At 50.4% G+C, this 17112-nt stretch overlaps 2 protein-coding genes across 2 annotated transcripts in view; one reads left to right on the forward strand and one right to left on the reverse strand.

The window, feature by feature from the left end:
• The first annotated feature begins 175 nt into the window (after positions 1-175).
• On the forward strand, positions 176-5522 carry MEA1 (male-enhanced antigen 1). The gene is given in 6 exon segments (XM_038394564.2): positions 176-304; positions 1104-1238; positions 1240-1271; positions 1274-1404; positions 4413-4515; positions 4734-5522. Coding segments are annotated over 5 exon segments (549 nt in total). The 5' UTR covers positions 176-304; positions 1104-1119; the 3' UTR covers positions 4898-5522.
• The window catches only part of PPP2R5D (protein phosphatase 2 regulatory subunit B'delta), a 46625-nt gene continuing 34915 nt past the window's right edge, over positions 5403-17112 (reverse strand). The window contains 3 exon segments of the mRNA XM_038394565.2: positions 5403-8754; positions 10125-10241; positions 10853-10925. Coding sequence (XP_038250493.1) covers positions 8617-8754; positions 10125-10241; positions 10853-10925 — 328 coding nt within the window. The 3' untranslated portion in view covers positions 5403-8616.

A 17112-nucleotide genomic window follows, 5' to 3' on the forward strand; every position in this document is an offset into this window, starting at 1 on the left:
GGAAGAGCCAGGAGGTTCTGGGGGCGGTGACAGGGGGAGGAGCCATGGGGGGCGTTGAGGGGGCTGTGGGCGAGGGCTCTGGGGATTCCAGGGGAGAAGGGAGGGGCTATAGGAGCTCCTAGGAGTGCTAAGGGGGGGGGGCCATGGGCGAGAGGGGCTGGGAGTGACAATGGAACTACAATACCCAGAAGGCCTCTCTGTGACGTCATCCCCCACCGGACCAATAGGCAGTTCCGCGTCCGGTGGCTAAAGCCGGAAATCTCGCTCCTGCCCGGAGACCGGGAGAGACCCGGGCCTGGGTTGGGTGAGCGTCCCCTGCGGGCAAAGGGGGCCGGTTGGGGGCAGCGGGCGTGTCGACTTGGGGGGGGCAATATGGGGGGCCCAGCACGGGGGGGGCAGCAGGGGGGGGGGTGAGGCCCAGCCCGGGGGATGCGGAGGGGAGGCTGGTTGGGGGGGGTGAGGCCCAGCCCGGGGGATGCGGAGGGGAGCTGGTTGGGGGGGGGTGAGGCCCAGCCCGGGGATGCGGAGGGGAGGCTGGTTGGGGGGGGGAGGCCCAGCCCGGGGATGCGGAGGGGAGGCTGGTTGGGGGGGGTGAGGCCCAGCCCGGGGGATGCGGAGGGAGGCTGGTTGGGGGGGTGAGGCCCAGCCCGGGGGATGCGGAGGGGAGGCTGGTTGGGGGGGGGTGAGGCCCAGCCCGGGGGATGCGGAGGGGAGGCTGGTTGGGGGGGGGGAGGCCCAGCCCGGGGATGCGGAGGGGAGGCTGGTGGGGGGGGGTGAGGCCCAGCCCGGGGATGCGGAGGGGAGGCTGGTGGGGGGGGTGAGGCCCAGCCCGGGGGATGCGGAGGGAGGCTGGTTGGGGGGGGTGAGGCCCAGCCCGGGGATGCGGAGGGAGGCTGGTGAGGGGGGTGAGGCCCAGCCCGGGGATGCGGAGGGGAGGCTGGTGGAGGGGGGTGAGGCCCAGCCCGGGGGATGCGGAGGGGAGGCTGGTGGAGGGGGGTGAGGCCCAGCCCGGGGGATGCGGAGGGGAGGCTGGTTGGGGGGTGAGGCCCAGTGCTGGAAGCCTGCGTGGGGGCTGGAGCTTCTTTGACCCAGTCCCCCTGTAGGCTGAGGCGCTGGCGCATGGCCGCGGAGCTGGTGACTGCACGGACAATGGGCCCTGAACGGATCTGTCCCAACGAGCATGAGGAGCTGGGGCCGCAGGAGGTGCCTGAGGGAGCCCTGGACCCCCCTGGAGACTGGCAGTGAGGAGCCGGAGGAGGAGGAGGAGGAGAGGAGGACGGCGGCGATGGCTACTTCTACCAGCCCCTGAGCCAGGATCCAGAGCTGGGGTCGTGGGACCCGGGTTCGCTGGCAGCTGAGACAGCCCCTGCAGAGACAGCCCCTGGCATCCAGGAGCGATTGCAGGTCACGTGGGGGTGTCTGGCGTGTGGGGGGAGTGCACAGGGCAGATGGGGTGCTCTGCTGCCATCTTGTGAATTTATTGTGAGTAAAGTGATTTAGGCCCTTGCTGGGGGCTGTCTCGCCATGACACGAGGAGCTCTGTCCCTCACATGTTTTTGGGAAGCAGAATTTGAAAGCACCCGACTCCCCTCACAATGCCCTGTAAGCCTAGGGGCACTAAACTGCATCACTGGAGATCATGAGTCCTAGTGCCAGCTGATCCACTAACTGCTGTAACTATTCCTTGCACTTCACATCCCGTATCGGCCACAGGCTCATGCTGCTGCCTTGGGGGCTGACATATCGATCACCCTTCCACGGACAGAGTAAATGAGAGCTTACACAAGGTCACTTCTGGCAAAGCTGGAAGTAGAGCTCTGATCTCTGCAACTTGGCTCTGTTACATTATCTACTTTCGTCTCTCCTTTGCCCCGTCTTTCAGAAATAATAGTCCATGACCCACACTGACACAGTATGGCTCAGTCACCTTTTAGCAGCTGGGCCCCATAGATGTTTATGGCTCCATGCTAAGAGAGCTTGTTCTTAGCTCGTGTGGTAGAGACTTGTGCACTTAACGCTTACAGAGCCAGGCTTCAGTGACGTTAACAGGGCGGTTGTTGCCAAATGTAATTGCTAGACCACAGTCTGCTCCTGGAGGCAGGAAGAGAAACCAAGAATCGTGATGCCTGGAGTTCCACTGCTGCAGCCTCTCAAATCCTTGTGTAACCTACTGGTGACCTGTGTGGTGTGCCTCCTTGTAAGAGAGTAACAATGTGCTCTGCCTCTCATCAGCTGATCCTATAGATGGCCTGGTAGAGGGCTGTGCTATGGCTCTGGTTTGAAACCTGCTGATCACCTTTGTGGTGATAAATATACACCTATGAAAAGTTAGGGCCCTGCAGTAACCATTGGGCTGATTTTATATTGCATAATATTGTATTTAGAAGTGAATTGGGATGTTGTGTTAATATTGGCTTTGTTACTTTTTTAGTGTTTGCATTTTGGTTAATTGGAGCAGGCCCTTCATGAACTGGGAGTGGCAGGTTTTTGGGAGTGGTATGTGGGAGATTGCCTATGTGTGCAGAGAGGCAGACCCTGCCTGTAAACTCCAGAAAGGACAGAACTCGATTTAATGAACATCTTTCCAGAAAATAAGCCATGTAACTAAAGGTGCAACATTAGTGCTTTGTGGGGGATGGGCCTCGGAGCATTGGTAATGAGCTGTAGAGCTTTCACCTGTCGGTCTCATTTGAATCCTAACCAGCTGAGCATTAGAACAGCCCTACTGGGTCAGACCAAAGGTCCATCCAGCCCAGTATCCTGTCTGCTGTCAGTGGTCAATGCCAGATGTCCCAGAGAGAGTGAACCTAACAGGTAATGATCTAGTGATCTCTCTCCTGCCATCCATCTCCATCCTTTGACAAACAGAGGCTAGGAACACCATTCCTTACCCATCCTGGCTAACTGTCATTAATGGACTTAACCTCCATGAATTTATCTAGTTCTCTTTTAAACCCTGTTATAGTTCTAGCCTTCACAACCTCCTCAGGCAAGGAGTTCCACAGGTTGACTGTGCGCTGTATGAAGAACTTCCTTTTATTTGTTTTAAACCTGCTACCCGTTAATTTCATTTGGTGGCTACTTGTTCCCATAATACAAGAACTAGCAAACAACTTTTCCTTATTTACTTTTTCCACACTACTCATGATTTTATAAACCTCTATCATATCCCCCTTAGTCTCCTCTTTTCCAAGATGAAAAGTCCTAGCCTCTTTAATCTCTCCTCATATGGGACCTGTTCCAAACCCCTAATCATTTGTTGCCCTTTTCTGAACCTTTTCTAATACTATGAGGGGATCACATCTGTATGCGGTATTCAAGATGTGGGCATACCATGGATTTATATAAGGGCAATAAGATATTCTCCATCTTATTCTCTGTTTTTTTTTAATGATTCCTAACATCCCATTTGCTTTTTTGACTGCCACTGCACGCTGCGTGGACGTCTTCTGAGAATTATCCATGATGACTCCATGATTCTCCTGATTAGTGTAGCTAAATTAGCCCCCATCATATTGTATGTATAGTTGGGATGATTTTTTCCATTGTGCATTACTTTACATTTATCCACATTAAATTTCATTTGCCATTTTGTTGCCCAATCACTTAGTTTTGTGAGATCTTTTTGAAATTCTTCAGTCTGCTTTGGTCTTAACTATTGTGAGCAGTTTAGTATCGTCTGCAAACTTTTCCACTTCACTGTTTACCACTTTCTCCAGATCATTTATAAATAAGTTGAATAGGATTGATCCTAGGACTGACCCTTGGGGGAACACCCCTAGTTTCCCCTCTCCATTCTGAAAATTTACCATTTATTCCTACTTTGTTCCCTGTCTTTTAACCAGTTCTCAATCCATGAAAGAATCTTCCCTCTTATCCCATGACAATTTACGTAAGAGCCTTTGGTGAGAGACCTTGTCAAAGGCTTTCTGGAAATTGCAAGTGTTAAAAGTTCCCATCTAATGGATGTTTGTTCATTGTATAGATAAGATGGGAGGGAGAGTGTTACAGACACATTATTTTGCTTTGCACTAGTTTCAAGGCTCTTCAGAGCCAGGCCTGTCTCTTGTGGGGCCCTGAGCTCAGTTGTGTTCTTTAGTGACAGCTCTTTCAGCAGGGCCCAGAACTGCATTACTCACTCTAAATTTGTCAGCATTGGCAGCACTGATTGTGGTACACTGATGAGGGAGGAGGGAAAGTTAAATCAAGACAGACCAAAGTCCTGACCCAGTTTAGTATTACATTTAATGATTTTGGGGGATCTGACTCATGACTCTTTGGGTGGGCAATACTGGGGAGCATGCTAAGGCAGAAGTGTAATGAGGAGCTGTACAGGAGGATGGATGTAGAGGGAGACCATGTTTCTGCCTCAGGATTTGCTGAAACTTGAGAGGATTTTGTGTGCACTGCAGATGCTGAGGCTGCATCTGCCAGACCCCCCTGTGGATAGCGAGGAGGAGGAGGATGACGGAGCTGCAGCTCAGAGCAGCCGAAGTTCCATCCCTATGGATCCAGGTATGAGAATCCCCTTCCCTCTATTCTAGACTGAAGTGCCATTTGTTGGCGCTAGAGAAAGAGGAAGCGCTCTCATGCTGGGCATGGTATCAGCACCAGTACCTGGCTGCCTAGAGGTGGAGCAGAGTTCCTGGAGTCTGGCTGTTTGAAGGCTTTGGGCCTGGGCGCTGTCTCAGCAGCAGCATCTGGTCTCATGCTCTGACTTTGTTTGGCTCTAGCACATGTGGAGTTGGTGAAAAGGACGATGGCTGGCGTGAAGCTCCCGACCCTGGCAATCCCTGCGTGGGCCAGCGAGATCTCAGAAGATCAGTGGACGGCTATGGTGCAGCGAACGCTGCAGGCCAGGCAGAGTCTCGGCACCTCCAGGCCGGAATGGAAATGAAGTGCAGAGCCAGGGTCAGGTCCCTCTATACTCAGCTACATCAGCTCTCCTGAAAGTGCTACCCTGTGCACTTTAACCTCCGGTTATGTATGGGAGGCAGACCACTGCCATCCTTCTCTGGACGGGTCAACAATGTGACTTTACCTCCCCCTGGTGCTGAAGTGCTCGATGTTCAGTTTGTCTCCCACTGAGGAAATCTGTTTCCTTGTCTCTTCCTTTCCCACTCCCAGCTCTTGGATAGTTTGATGTCAGTTATTGTGGTGTCCTCATGCTAGCCCAGTCATAGTTCTCTGCCCCTAAGGAACCAGACTGCCTTCGTAACCTCCAAGGGCAGGACGTTATTGGCTCTAGCCAGGTCTGTCTGGGAGGAACAACAGATCTGCACTAGGTGCCATGGATCACAGTGAGGGAAAGGGTATTTCCCTCCTCACCCATGCATGTGCTGCCCCAAGTGCTGTTGAGGGCAAACAGCTGTGCCATGTCACAGGAGGTGGAGTCCAGGGTGTTGTCTTTTCAAGAGATCCATTTTATTTAGTTCTGTACATACAGGGACATCTGTACAAAATCCAACACTTTCATACTATAATGCTCTACTGAAAATAAAGTACACCATATGTACATATGACCTGTAAGCAGTTTAATACTTGTGTCCGGGGGGGTGACTGCATGGTTTAGTTTTGCTTTTCCCTCATGAGGGGAGGGGCTACGTGAGAAGTGGCAGAGGCAGCTCCAACTCTCTCTGTGAGTGGGGAGGGTACAGGCAGAATGCTGGGAAATAAATTTAGTACAAAAGACAACTGTGGCATAGCAGACAGTTACCCATGGCCCTGTACTAGCTGTAATTCTGTTAGATGATAGTTCTGCAGAGGTGCCATATACACTCACCCCTTTCTCACACTGCCCCACCTTACATATATAGGACACGGGAATGAATAGGCAGCAAACAAAATTTAATGTTAAAGTATTAAACACAAAATTCCCTGCCCCACAAAAAGATTAAAAAGAGGGCTATGTATACATCTAAGTCATCCAGCCCGCAATGCTCCATTACTATGCTGCAGTGTACAACCCAACCAGGTAGTGGTGCTGTCCTGGTTAGAAATGGAGATGGAAAGTTTCACTGCTACTTGCTTCAGGACAGGCACCAGAGCCCATCCCCCCAGGAAAAATCCTAGCCTGAAATGCAGCTACATCCTCCATCTCTTCTACTGCCAAACCACTTCTCTACATGCATTCAAGCCATCTACTCCCTGTGCACTCTCCACTGGGGCAGGTGCCTGCTCCCTGGAACCTTCTGGAGCATTTCAGAGGTGGGCTGACAGGCAGCTTGCTTCATAGGCTCTTGCTAATGTGTGTTGCAAACCCCTTCCATTTTCTCAGCCCAGTGCCCCTTTCTGCTCCACCAGTGTTATAAAGGGCTCAGCAACTCATCCCCACAGAGTCCTGCATACCTTCCTTGCCCCTACTCTAGGATAACAGCTGCTATGTAGCCAGTGGAGGTGCTGGGCCAGGGATGTGGTAAATGTTTAACACCTGGCTCCATGCTAATGATCACATTCGAAGGAAGGAGTAACCACCCCAATCTGTGATTCATGGATCCAGAAGAGACTAAGTAGCCCACAGAGTGAAACAGATAGAGAGGCCATTCTGTTTAGGGCTGGGAGGGAAGATAGAAAGATCTCCAAAGGATTAAAGAACCTACTATGTAAATTACCATCCTGCCCCCCACCTCTGCTGGGGGAGACAGGCACATCTAGCATGAGGAAATACAAAAGAACATGAATGAGCCAGGGTGTAGAAGGAATGACTTAGGAAAAAGCTAAACAGAGCCTGGGGGAGGGGGAAGGGATGGGCAGGGGAAAGGAGATACCTGTGAAGGGTCTAAACAAGGAAAGGAATTTAACATGAGTTAGGGGTCAGAATTAAAAGTAGGAGCAGTGGGGTGAAGTTAAGGAAGAGAAAACAGGCTGAAGGTCAGGATGAGAAGTATGAGGCTAGAGCACTGTCTCCCAAGGGGAACCCCAGCAGACAGACAACACAGAGATGGAGCAGGGAATACCCTTAGATATGAAGAGCAGACCTGATACTCTAAGGCTTTTCCTTTTGTAACTTTCCATGATTTGGAAATGCAGTTAGGGCTTGAGTGGGTTGGCCTGTGCTGTCAATTTATGTTATAAGGGAGGCTAGTATTTGTTTAAAGGTAGCACAGAATAGCAAACCCATTCACGCCCTTTAAAAACTAGTCTCCCCAGGGTGACAACTGGGAGAGCTGTGATACAAAATCGAGTGTTCAGGAGAGAACCACCAAAACACTGCAGCACCCCGGCCAATAGCACCCACAGATTACCTGCCAGGATGAAGGCCCTGGGCTATTGGCAAATATATTCCTAATGATGAAGTAGCATAACTAGTTCCTTCTATGCTACAAGAGAACTAACAGCTGCACAACAGACAAGAGAACTAGCCTCCTACATGGCCAGCGTAAAGTGAGCATCACTCAACGCCTGCAGCAGCTACAGATTCCAAAATGCAGAAGCAACAGAATGCTCCCAAACTTAAAGTGGCCCAAGACACACCTATCACTTTACTGCCAGTGGCTCGCAGGAGTGAGGTATCCGCACAAGCTTCCTGGACACGACAGCAGGTGTAGTGATGGAGCAGCAGATGCCCCCGTGATATGGCAACAAACCATGGCTAACACAACTTTGGCTTGAGTATGCAGACACATCACAGAGCAGGGACACATTGGTCACGTGCCACTGGAATAGCATGTTGAATTCGGGCACTTCATTACGGGAAATACAGTGACAAGTTTGAGGGAACTCAAGACAGGAGCAACAATGGTTGGAGGAAGTGACAATCTTTCCTCATTAGAGCTTGGCCAATAAAAACTTTTGGGGGTGGGGTAGGGAATCATGCTAAATGAAGAAGGGAGAGGGTAATTAGGTGAGGGTGGTACAAAGGAATACAAGTAATAATGGGCTTACATTCAGAGACTGCAGAGCACTTCACCCAGGAAAGGATTAGCCCACCTTATGGGGGGGGCGGGGAGAAGAATACACTGGGGAGATTCAATTAAGTAAAGGAAAAGTTAAGGTAAATATCTGTTTTCCTGCCAAGCCAGATTATTAACAAGTGGAATCACCTCCCATCGAGAACAGTTACAATTTGACTGGAAAAGGCCCTTGAGAATTCACTGTAGTGAACAAACCTGCCCTGTGGATGGACTTGATTCAACCAGCTAAGCCTCTCTCTGCTGTCATGACTACAGTTCTCTGATGCACAGATGGAGCAGGGTGTGGGTGTGGAGGATGGTCCATGCACAGGGCCTTGGGCTATGTGCAGAACCATGTGATGTAGTCTCTGGCTGAGAATCCCATCCAGACACTGAGCATTCGAGAGGCTTTGGTGCTGTGTCAGTAAGCAGCAGGGAATGGAATGAATCCTGCCTGGAATGATGCAAAAATGGACTGGTTGGGCTCCCTTTGCAAACGCACACACAAAACAGCATTAAAGGAAAAAGCAGGAGGATGCGACAATGCAATGAGATACGAGGTACAATGTAAAACCAAATCTACCCTGAAAGAATGAGAATGGCGTGGACAGGCACAGCTCACCATGTTCATTCCCTAGTTATACATTAGAACCAAGTGCATTTCTGGGTACCCCTGTGGGGGAGGGAATGGGGGCCAGGCCTCCCAGGGCAGCTCCCTAACCCGTCAGAGTGCCTCTTGGCTTGAGGTGAGGAATTCTTCTGCTCTCTTGTGGGCCTCCAGGGCTTTTATAGTGTAGACATCCTGAGGAAGCTCAGATTTCCGACGCAGCAAAACCTTCTCCTTCTTGATGTCTTTCAGCATCTAGAGACAAAGTCCACGGTCAGTACTCAGCTTCTGGAGATGAACTAACCTCCCACCCAGTCAGAGTCCCATGCCCCTCACTCTAACCCAGATCAACTTTGATCATCTCCCCTTCCCCCAGTCCAGATGGAAAAGAGGAGGCTCTTGCTCATGTGCCCCTTACCTCACCCTGTGAGAAGACACAAAGGTGAGCAGTAACAGCAGTGCTCCACCCAGCTGCCTATGTTTAAGGAGGCCCTGTTTGCTGGGGAGGGATTCTGTCTACTACCCAAAGCCACATGCGGCCCTACCAAATTCATGGCCCATTTTGGTCAATTTCACGGTCATAGGATTTTAAAAAATCATCAATTTCATGATTTCAGCTTGTTAAATCTGAAATGTCACGGTGTTGGAATTGTAAGGGTCCTGACCCAAAAAGGGGGGAGGGGGTCACAAGGTTGTTAGGGGAGGGGGGGTGTTGCAGTCCTGCCACCCTTACTTCTGCATGGCTGCTGGTGGCGGCACTGCCTTCAGAGCTGGGCAGCTGGCTTGGACCCAGTGCTGCTGCCAGCAGCAGCAGAGGTAAGGATGGCATGGTATGGTATTGCCACCCTTCCGCGCTGCTGCCTGCAGAGCTGGGACCTCAGACAGCAGCTGCCACTCTCTGGCCACCCAGCTCTGAAGGCAGCAATGCAGAAGTCAGGACACCTGGTACGGTATTGCCACCCTTACTTCTGCACTGCTCCTGGCAGGGTGCTGCTTTCAGAGCTGGGGGGGAGGGAATGGGGGCCAGGTCTCCCAGGGCAGCTCCCTAGCCCGTCAGAGCGCCACTCTCCGGTTGCCCAGCTCTGAAGGCAGCGCAGAAGTAAGGGTGATAATACTACAACCCAACTAAAATAACCTTGTGACCCCCTGCAATTCCCTTTTGGGTCAGGACTCCTGATTTCGCTGGTCTCCCCCATGAAATCTGTATAGTATCAGGTAAAAGCACACAAGACACCAGATTTCACAGTCTGTGACACATTTTTCATGGGCGTGAATTTGGTAGGGCCCTAACTAGACACACTCCTGGGCTCACATGTGACCTCAGCACAACTCAAAGGGGAGCTGGACATTCATATGGAGTGCAAGACTATGCAGAAGTATAACAGCTAATGCTAAATTTTTGAAGGGCGATAAATCCTCCTCCTTCAGGGTTTAAGAATCTCTAACTGTCTCACCTCTTCCTACTGTGGAGTTTTTAACATTTCCTTTGAAGCATCTGGTGCTGTCCCCTGGATACTGGACTCAGCTCTGATCCAGTCTGGCAATATCTTTGTTCCAATGGAACCACCTATGGTGGAGGGTCTGCCTCTGAGGAACTCTGCCTAGGGTGCTGGACCATGACTCACCTGCACAGCCTCTGTCTCCACGGTTTTCTTCAGGAGCTGAATGTCCTCTGCAGTTGGGGTCTCTGTCTCCATGCAGTAAACAGGAGGCAAAGGTGGGGGCGCGTAATACATGGGGTACTGCAGACAATCCGAACAATCCGGGAGGTTAGTTCAGCACGCAGGCACACAGCACTCCAGCACCAGAATCCCCCACGTCTGGCTGGGCCCCAAGGGAATTTCACATGCTTCCAACCTAATACTGCAAAGCACTTTCTACACCTCAAGCCAGCACAAAGGGGTTAGACAGTATTCTTCAGCCAGGGAGACTCCTGCCCTTCGCTGTTCCCACTCTGTCTGCTGAGCAGTGGTGGTTTGCCATGCACAATGCCTAGGCTGGCACAGCAGGAGAGTGCCAGCCACTGGCACACTCCCTACTTGATAACCAGGAACACACCTAGGCTTTCCAGGGGACAGTTGCTCCTCCGGTATCAGATGGTCAATGCCACTGAAGTAAGAGGCCATCTGGGAGACTGGAGGTATCTCCCCTAGCTTGGCAACATCCTCAGGTAACTGCACTTCATGACAATAGGGGACTGAGACACGGGCTGCCACTGGGCTCCATGACTGGCCAGGACCTTCTGTGAGGAGGAGCCCAGTGATGCATTCTGCTCTTTGCAGGCCAAGGCAGCAGGTGTTTGGAACCCCAATGCTCTCTCGCCCGTCCATCCCATTCCGAGTGACATCATTACCTGGGGGTTCTGCCGGGCCAGCTCCTCAACCTTGTGCCACATCTCTTCTCGCTCCCTCAGCTTGAACCTCCCTCTGCCAAGAAAGGGAAGAAGTTAAACTCTAGGAAAACGTGGCAGAGATGGAAATCTGATGGGGGGCCTGGAGACAGCAGGAGACATGCGGGGAGGGGAAGTGGAAAGGGGGTCACTAATTTTGTCCTTTACAAAAAACAATTTCTGGGTGGGGGTAACACCTGGCAACTGGGAACACCTGGCAGCTGGAGGAGGATGCATTCCATTCAGTGTGCCTGGGAAGATTTTGGGTGGGCACAAAGACAGAGTGGCTGTCTGTCTTTGGGGGGGTATCAGATTGCTAGCTGGAGGATAGTTGGAGGATAAAGCACTTGGAAGTGGGTTGTTTGAATGATCAGTTCATGTGTTTGAGTTTGGAGGCGGGAAGCATGTGGATCTGTCCCCAGGATTACATGCTGAGGCTAGTTTGGAGTTACCATTCTCGTTCCCCAGGCAAGGCACAGGAACACTGCAACTGCCTTACCAGATCCGAGTGAGGGCCCATCTAGCTCAAGGTCCCTCTCCAACAATGGCCAGGACCAGAAGCTTCAGAGGACGGCACAAGAAGGCCTCAAGTGAGCAAATCACAGATTTTTCATACAGTTTAAGTCCAGAAGGGACCATCTGATCTCCTGTATAACACAGGACAGAGAATGCCACCCAGTTACCTCTGTATTGAGCCAAACAACTTGGGTTTGGCAGATCTTCCAGAAAGGCTCCAGTCTGGGCCTGAAGGCATCAAGAGATGGAGAATTCACCAGTGCCCTTGGAAGTTTGTTCCAAGGGCTAATCACCCTCACTGGTAAAAATCTGCATCTTATTTCTAAATACATTTTGTCTGGCTTCAGCTTCCAGCTGCTGGTTCTTGGTCTGCCGATCCCTGCTAGACTAAAGAGCCCTTTAGTATCTTGTACTTTCTCCCCATGAAGGCATGTACACACTGTAATCAAGTCACCTCTCAATTTTCTTCTGATAAACTGAACAGATCGAGCTCTTTGAGTCCCTCACTCCATGGCGTTTTCTGCAGCCCATGGCTCTTTTCTGCATCTTCTTCAAATTTACAACATCCTTTTTAACATGTGGACATCACAACCGGAAGCACTTGTGATGTTGCACTCCATATGCTTTATGAAAAGATGCTTATAAATGTGACTATGATGTAACTGGAATATGCTTTATGCAAAAGGTCTCTTGTAAGGTATCATAACAAAGTTTATAATCTACTGAGTGTGTTCACCCGATTGGTCGCATGTATTATTTCTATGTCTGTAGATAGGAGAATAAGATGTAAATGTCTCTTACTGATGTAAACATATTAAGTGGAAGTCGTTAAGGGTGCTTCAGAATCAGTGACCTGTACCCGGCTCTGTTTACCTGCAGGTCTTCCTGTGTATGTGTGGGCCAGCCCAGGAAGAATGGAGGCTGGGGTCTCACAGGACATGTGACCATGTCACCTGATACTGGAATCCATCTTAAATCTGGGACTTTTCCATTTAGAAGGCGGGGTGGGGACCCAGAGAGACAAAAGATTCCCGCCTTGTGCCAAAGTTATAAAAGGGGGTGTAGCAGGACAAAGCGAAGATGGCCAGTCATGAGAAAGGCCCTGCTTACCACCTAAGATCTCTGCTGGAACTAACAAGGACTGTACAAGGGGAAAGGATTGGGCCCAGACTAGGAAGGAGCCTAGTCTGTGAAAGAAGCTTATTGGAACATCTCTGAGGGTGAGATATTTCCTGTAATCAGTTTTTTAATGTATTAGGCTTAGACTTGTGTGTTTTTGCTTTATAGACTTACTTTGTTCTGTCTGTTTTACTTGAAAACACTTAAATCCTACTTTTTATACTTAATAAAATCACTTTTGTTTATTAACAAACCCAGAGTAAGTGATTAATACCTGAGGGAGCAAGCAGGTGTGCATCTCTATCAGTGATATAGAGGGCGGACCATTTATGAATTTACCCTGTATATGCTTTATACAGAGTAAAACGGATTTATTTGGGGTTTGGATCCCATTGGGAACTGGGTGTCTGGATGCTGGAGATAGGTAACTGAAAACAGCTCAGTAGGTTAAGTCTGCAGCTTTGTGGGCGTGGACCAGACCTGGGTCTGTGTTGCAGCAGGCTAGTGTGTCTGGCTCAACAAGGCAGGGTTCTGGAGTCCCAAGCTGGCAGGGAAAATGGGCTCAGAGGTAATTTCAGCACATCAGGTGACAGTCCCAAGGGAATCTCTATGACCGAACCTGTCACAGCAATATTCCAACATTGGGCTCACCAATGCGGTATGCAGAGGTAAAAATCACTCCTCCCTGCTCCTACTCACTATTCCCCTATTTCTACATCCAAGGACCGTATTAGTCCTTTTTGCCACAAGATCATAGTGGGAGCTCACGTTCAGTTGATTATCCAGAATAGAATCCCTATATTTTTTTCAGTCCCTGCTTTCCAGGATACAGTCTCCCATTCTGTAGGGACTGGCAGCATTCCTTGTTCCAAGATGTATGGCCTTGGATTTGGGCTTCATTAAAATGCATTTTGTTTGACTGGGCTCAGATTTCCAAGAGATCCTGATTGCTGTGCATCACTGAGCCCTTTCCTCAGTGTCATTTACCACTCCATCATTCTTTGCGTCAGCAGTAATTTCATACTTAGTACCACATCACGCTTGAAAATGCTGACTAGTGCTTGCCTAGTACCAATCGCTGCAGAGCCCCACTACAAATACCCCTGTTCTATGATGATTCCCCATTGAGGGCTACTTTCTGACACCTGTCAGTTAGCCAGTTCATTCACTTAATGTGGGCTCTTGCTGATATTGTACAGTGCGCAACTAAGTCAAACGCTGACAAAAATCTCGATAGGTTACATCTATGCAGGTGCCTTTATTAACCAATTTGTAATCTCACCAAAGAACAAAATTGGGATTGTTTACCAAGACCTATTTCCCATAAACCCATGCTGACTGGGATTACAGTACTATGATATACTGTGCAACGCCATTCCATAAGGGAAGTTTCTTCCTATTCCCATCAGTCAGAGACTGGTTTTATGCCCTGCAGCAGGACATTTTTTAATCCCATCTGATGTTACAAGAGGCCACTTACCAACCTTTACTCATTCTCCCACTATACTGCCTGTACAGACACACTGTGAGAGTGGCCTGCCCAGCCAGAATGCACAGAGCCTTTCTGAGCAGTAGATGCCCTGTGTTCTACAAACTGAGGGTAAAGACACCCTACCCCCTCAGTTCCCTCTGCTCCACAACCAGCTACAAGAGGGAACTAATAAACCTGTAATTAGATTACTATAGAATTGGTTGCCAGTGTTGTCTTTGGAATAAGATCTGCGGTAAGTGATTGGTCTCTTGGGACTGGGAGCAATCTGATGTGTGATTTTTGGTTTAGGTGACCATTATCACTAAGTTCAGTTTGTCTGGGTGGCAAGACAGATTGAGAGTCTATGGCAGTGGCGGGAAAACATTTTGGCCTGAGGGCCACATCGGGTTTCCAAAATTGTATGGAGGGTCAATTAGGGAAGGCTGTGCCTCCCCAAACAGCCAGGTGTGGCCCGGCACCCGACCCCTATCCAACCCCACCTGCTTCTCGCCCCGACAGCCCCACCCAGGACTCCTGCCCCATCCACCACCCCCTGCTCCCTGACCCTGACTGCCCCCAGATCCCCTGCCCCTAACTACCCCCCGCCGCCCCATCCAACCCCCCTCTCCTTCCCGACTGCCCTCCCGGGACCCCTGGCCCCATTCAACCCACATTTCCAGCTCTGACCGCCCCGCCCCCTATCCACACCCCCATCCCCTGACCACCCCCTTGAACTTCCTTGCCCCCTTAGCGCACTGACTGGAGTACCAGTGGCTGGCAGCGCTACAACTGCACCACACAGCACAGAGCACTGGGTCAGGTCGGGCTCTGCAACTGTGGTGCTCCAGGAGCTTGCAGCCCTGCCGCCCAAAGCATTGTGCCCGCGGTGTGCTGAGGCTGCAGGGGAGGGGGAACAGCAGGGAGGGGCTGGGGACTAGCCTCCGGAGCCAGGAGCTCAGGGGCTGGACAGGAGGGTCCTGCGGTCTAAGGGGACTGTCAGTGACTTCATGGTAAGATTGGTATAGCGATCCAGGAGTTCACATTTGCTACTGGCTTGGTGAAATCTAATTAAAGAACACACTACCAGCTTGGGGTGTCGGCCCTGTTTTCTCACCATCTGCCCTGAGGTTGGCACTCACAGTTGCGAGAGGCTCCAGTCAGCGAGCATGAAGGCCTGTCCACAACTCCACCCAGCCGCCCCTCAGCTTTCACACAAGGCAATGTGGACACATACTCCTGAGCCTGCCATCCCTATAGCTGCACCAGGCCCAAACTGCTGAGGTACAGACAATCTGGTCCTGTTAGTTCATTTTTCTCCAAAGGTCTGGCTTTCTGAGCAGCTTAACCCTGCTTAAGGAGTAACTAATCGCTCTTTGTATATCAAGGTGCATGGCCTCATTTCTCCCGAAGGGCTATGGGGCTCTAGAAAAGGATACCAGCAGTGCCATCAACACACTCAGTGTATGGTCCAGGGGAAATGGGCATGCCTCTAACTGTCCAGTGCTGCTCACAAAGGTTGTGTGGCTGCACGGCTGCAGGTTGCGGGAAGTGATCAGTTCTGCAAAGGTAGGCACTGTGGGTGGTCATTAACCATTTAAATCATAGAATCGTAGACTTAAAGGTCAGAAGGGACCATTATGATCATCTAGTCTGACCTCCTGCACAACGCAGGCCATGGAATCTCACCCACCAACTCATGTCTGAGCTACTGAAGTCATCAAATCATGGTTTAAAGACTTCAAGGTGCAGAGACTCCTCCAGTAAGTGACCCAGAGGTCCATGCTGCAGAGGAAGGCGAAAAACTTCCAGGGCCTCTGCCAATCTGCCCTGGGGGAAAAATATCTAATCCTTTTTTGAATCACCCTAAACTCTTGGCCTCAGTGATACCTTGTGGCAGTGAGTTCCACGGCTAACTATGCCTGGTGTAAAAATATGTTTCTTTTTATCAGTTGCACATTGATTGGCTATCAGCCTTATGCAACATCCCCTTGTTCTTGTGCTATGACACAAAGTGAACAGGAACATCCAACATACCTTCCCTATCCCTGTAATTATTTTGTATACCTCCTATGTGCCTTCTTTCTAACCTAAACAGTCCTCATCCTTCTCAATCTCTCCTCTCCTCAGTCTCTCACTGAATGGGGCAGGGTCCTATGGAAAAAATAGCATTTGATCATGTAATTACAGACACTATTATAATACATATGCACAAGAGGGACGAATTAATATTGCACAGGCAACCTTTATACTGGCATTTCCTATCTTCTAAGCGCTTGACTTTGCAATGTTAATAATGTTCTTTGAACACAGTTTTGTGCATGTAACTTGCTAACTTTGAAAAAAGCAAGCTGAAAACACACAAATTCCATCATGTGGCATCAGATTGACCCCCACATGGTCATCAGCCGGGTTGGAAATTTTAGATCCACCCCATTGACCTCTGCAATTTGAGCTAACAGAATAATGGACAGGATTAGTAGATTATCCTCCTCTATGTGGGCCAGCACTAGAGGAGAATGAGACACACACTTCCCCAGTCGATTTCATAGATATTTGCCGACAGCGGAGGAACGGTGAGACTCAGGAATTGTGGACTCCATTTCAGGCTCTGGAGGGGAGTATTTCTAGTGGGCACAGACTCTTCTGCCCTGTCCCCTCCAACCTGCTTGGCCCCAGTCCCGTTTCTTCCCTACCACGGCTCTTCATCCCAGTCCCATTCTCCTTGTGAAGAATCACAGGTCTTGAACCAGGGCCCGCAGACAGTGCTCTGCCATGGCTACCACCCAGGAGAAAACCCAAACCAGTAGCGAAGGGGGCTAGTAAAGCTCTAGTTCACAAAGTCTCCTCCACAAAGCTCCTAACTGGGGAGAATATCCAGCCCCATTCATTGGCTGGGAGGCACTACTTAAACCCAAAAGAGGGACAGGAAGCTGTCCAAGGTAAATCCTGGGCTGGCTTCTACTGTACTATAGACCCTGTCTACTTGCCTGATTCCTGAGCCGTGTCTTCCTGCCTCCCAGCCTGTTCCTGATTTCTGCCCTCTTTATACAAGTTCCCATCTGCTCCCGGTTCCTGCTTTCCTACCTCACTCCAGGTCCCTGTTCCTAGACCCTACCTC

Source organism: Dermochelys coriacea, chromosome 3, assembly GCF_009764565.3.
Source record: "Dermochelys coriacea isolate rDerCor1 chromosome 3, rDerCor1.pri.v4, whole genome shotgun sequence".
Classification (NCBI taxonomy): domain Eukaryota; kingdom Metazoa; phylum Chordata; order Testudines; family Dermochelyidae; genus Dermochelys; species Dermochelys coriacea.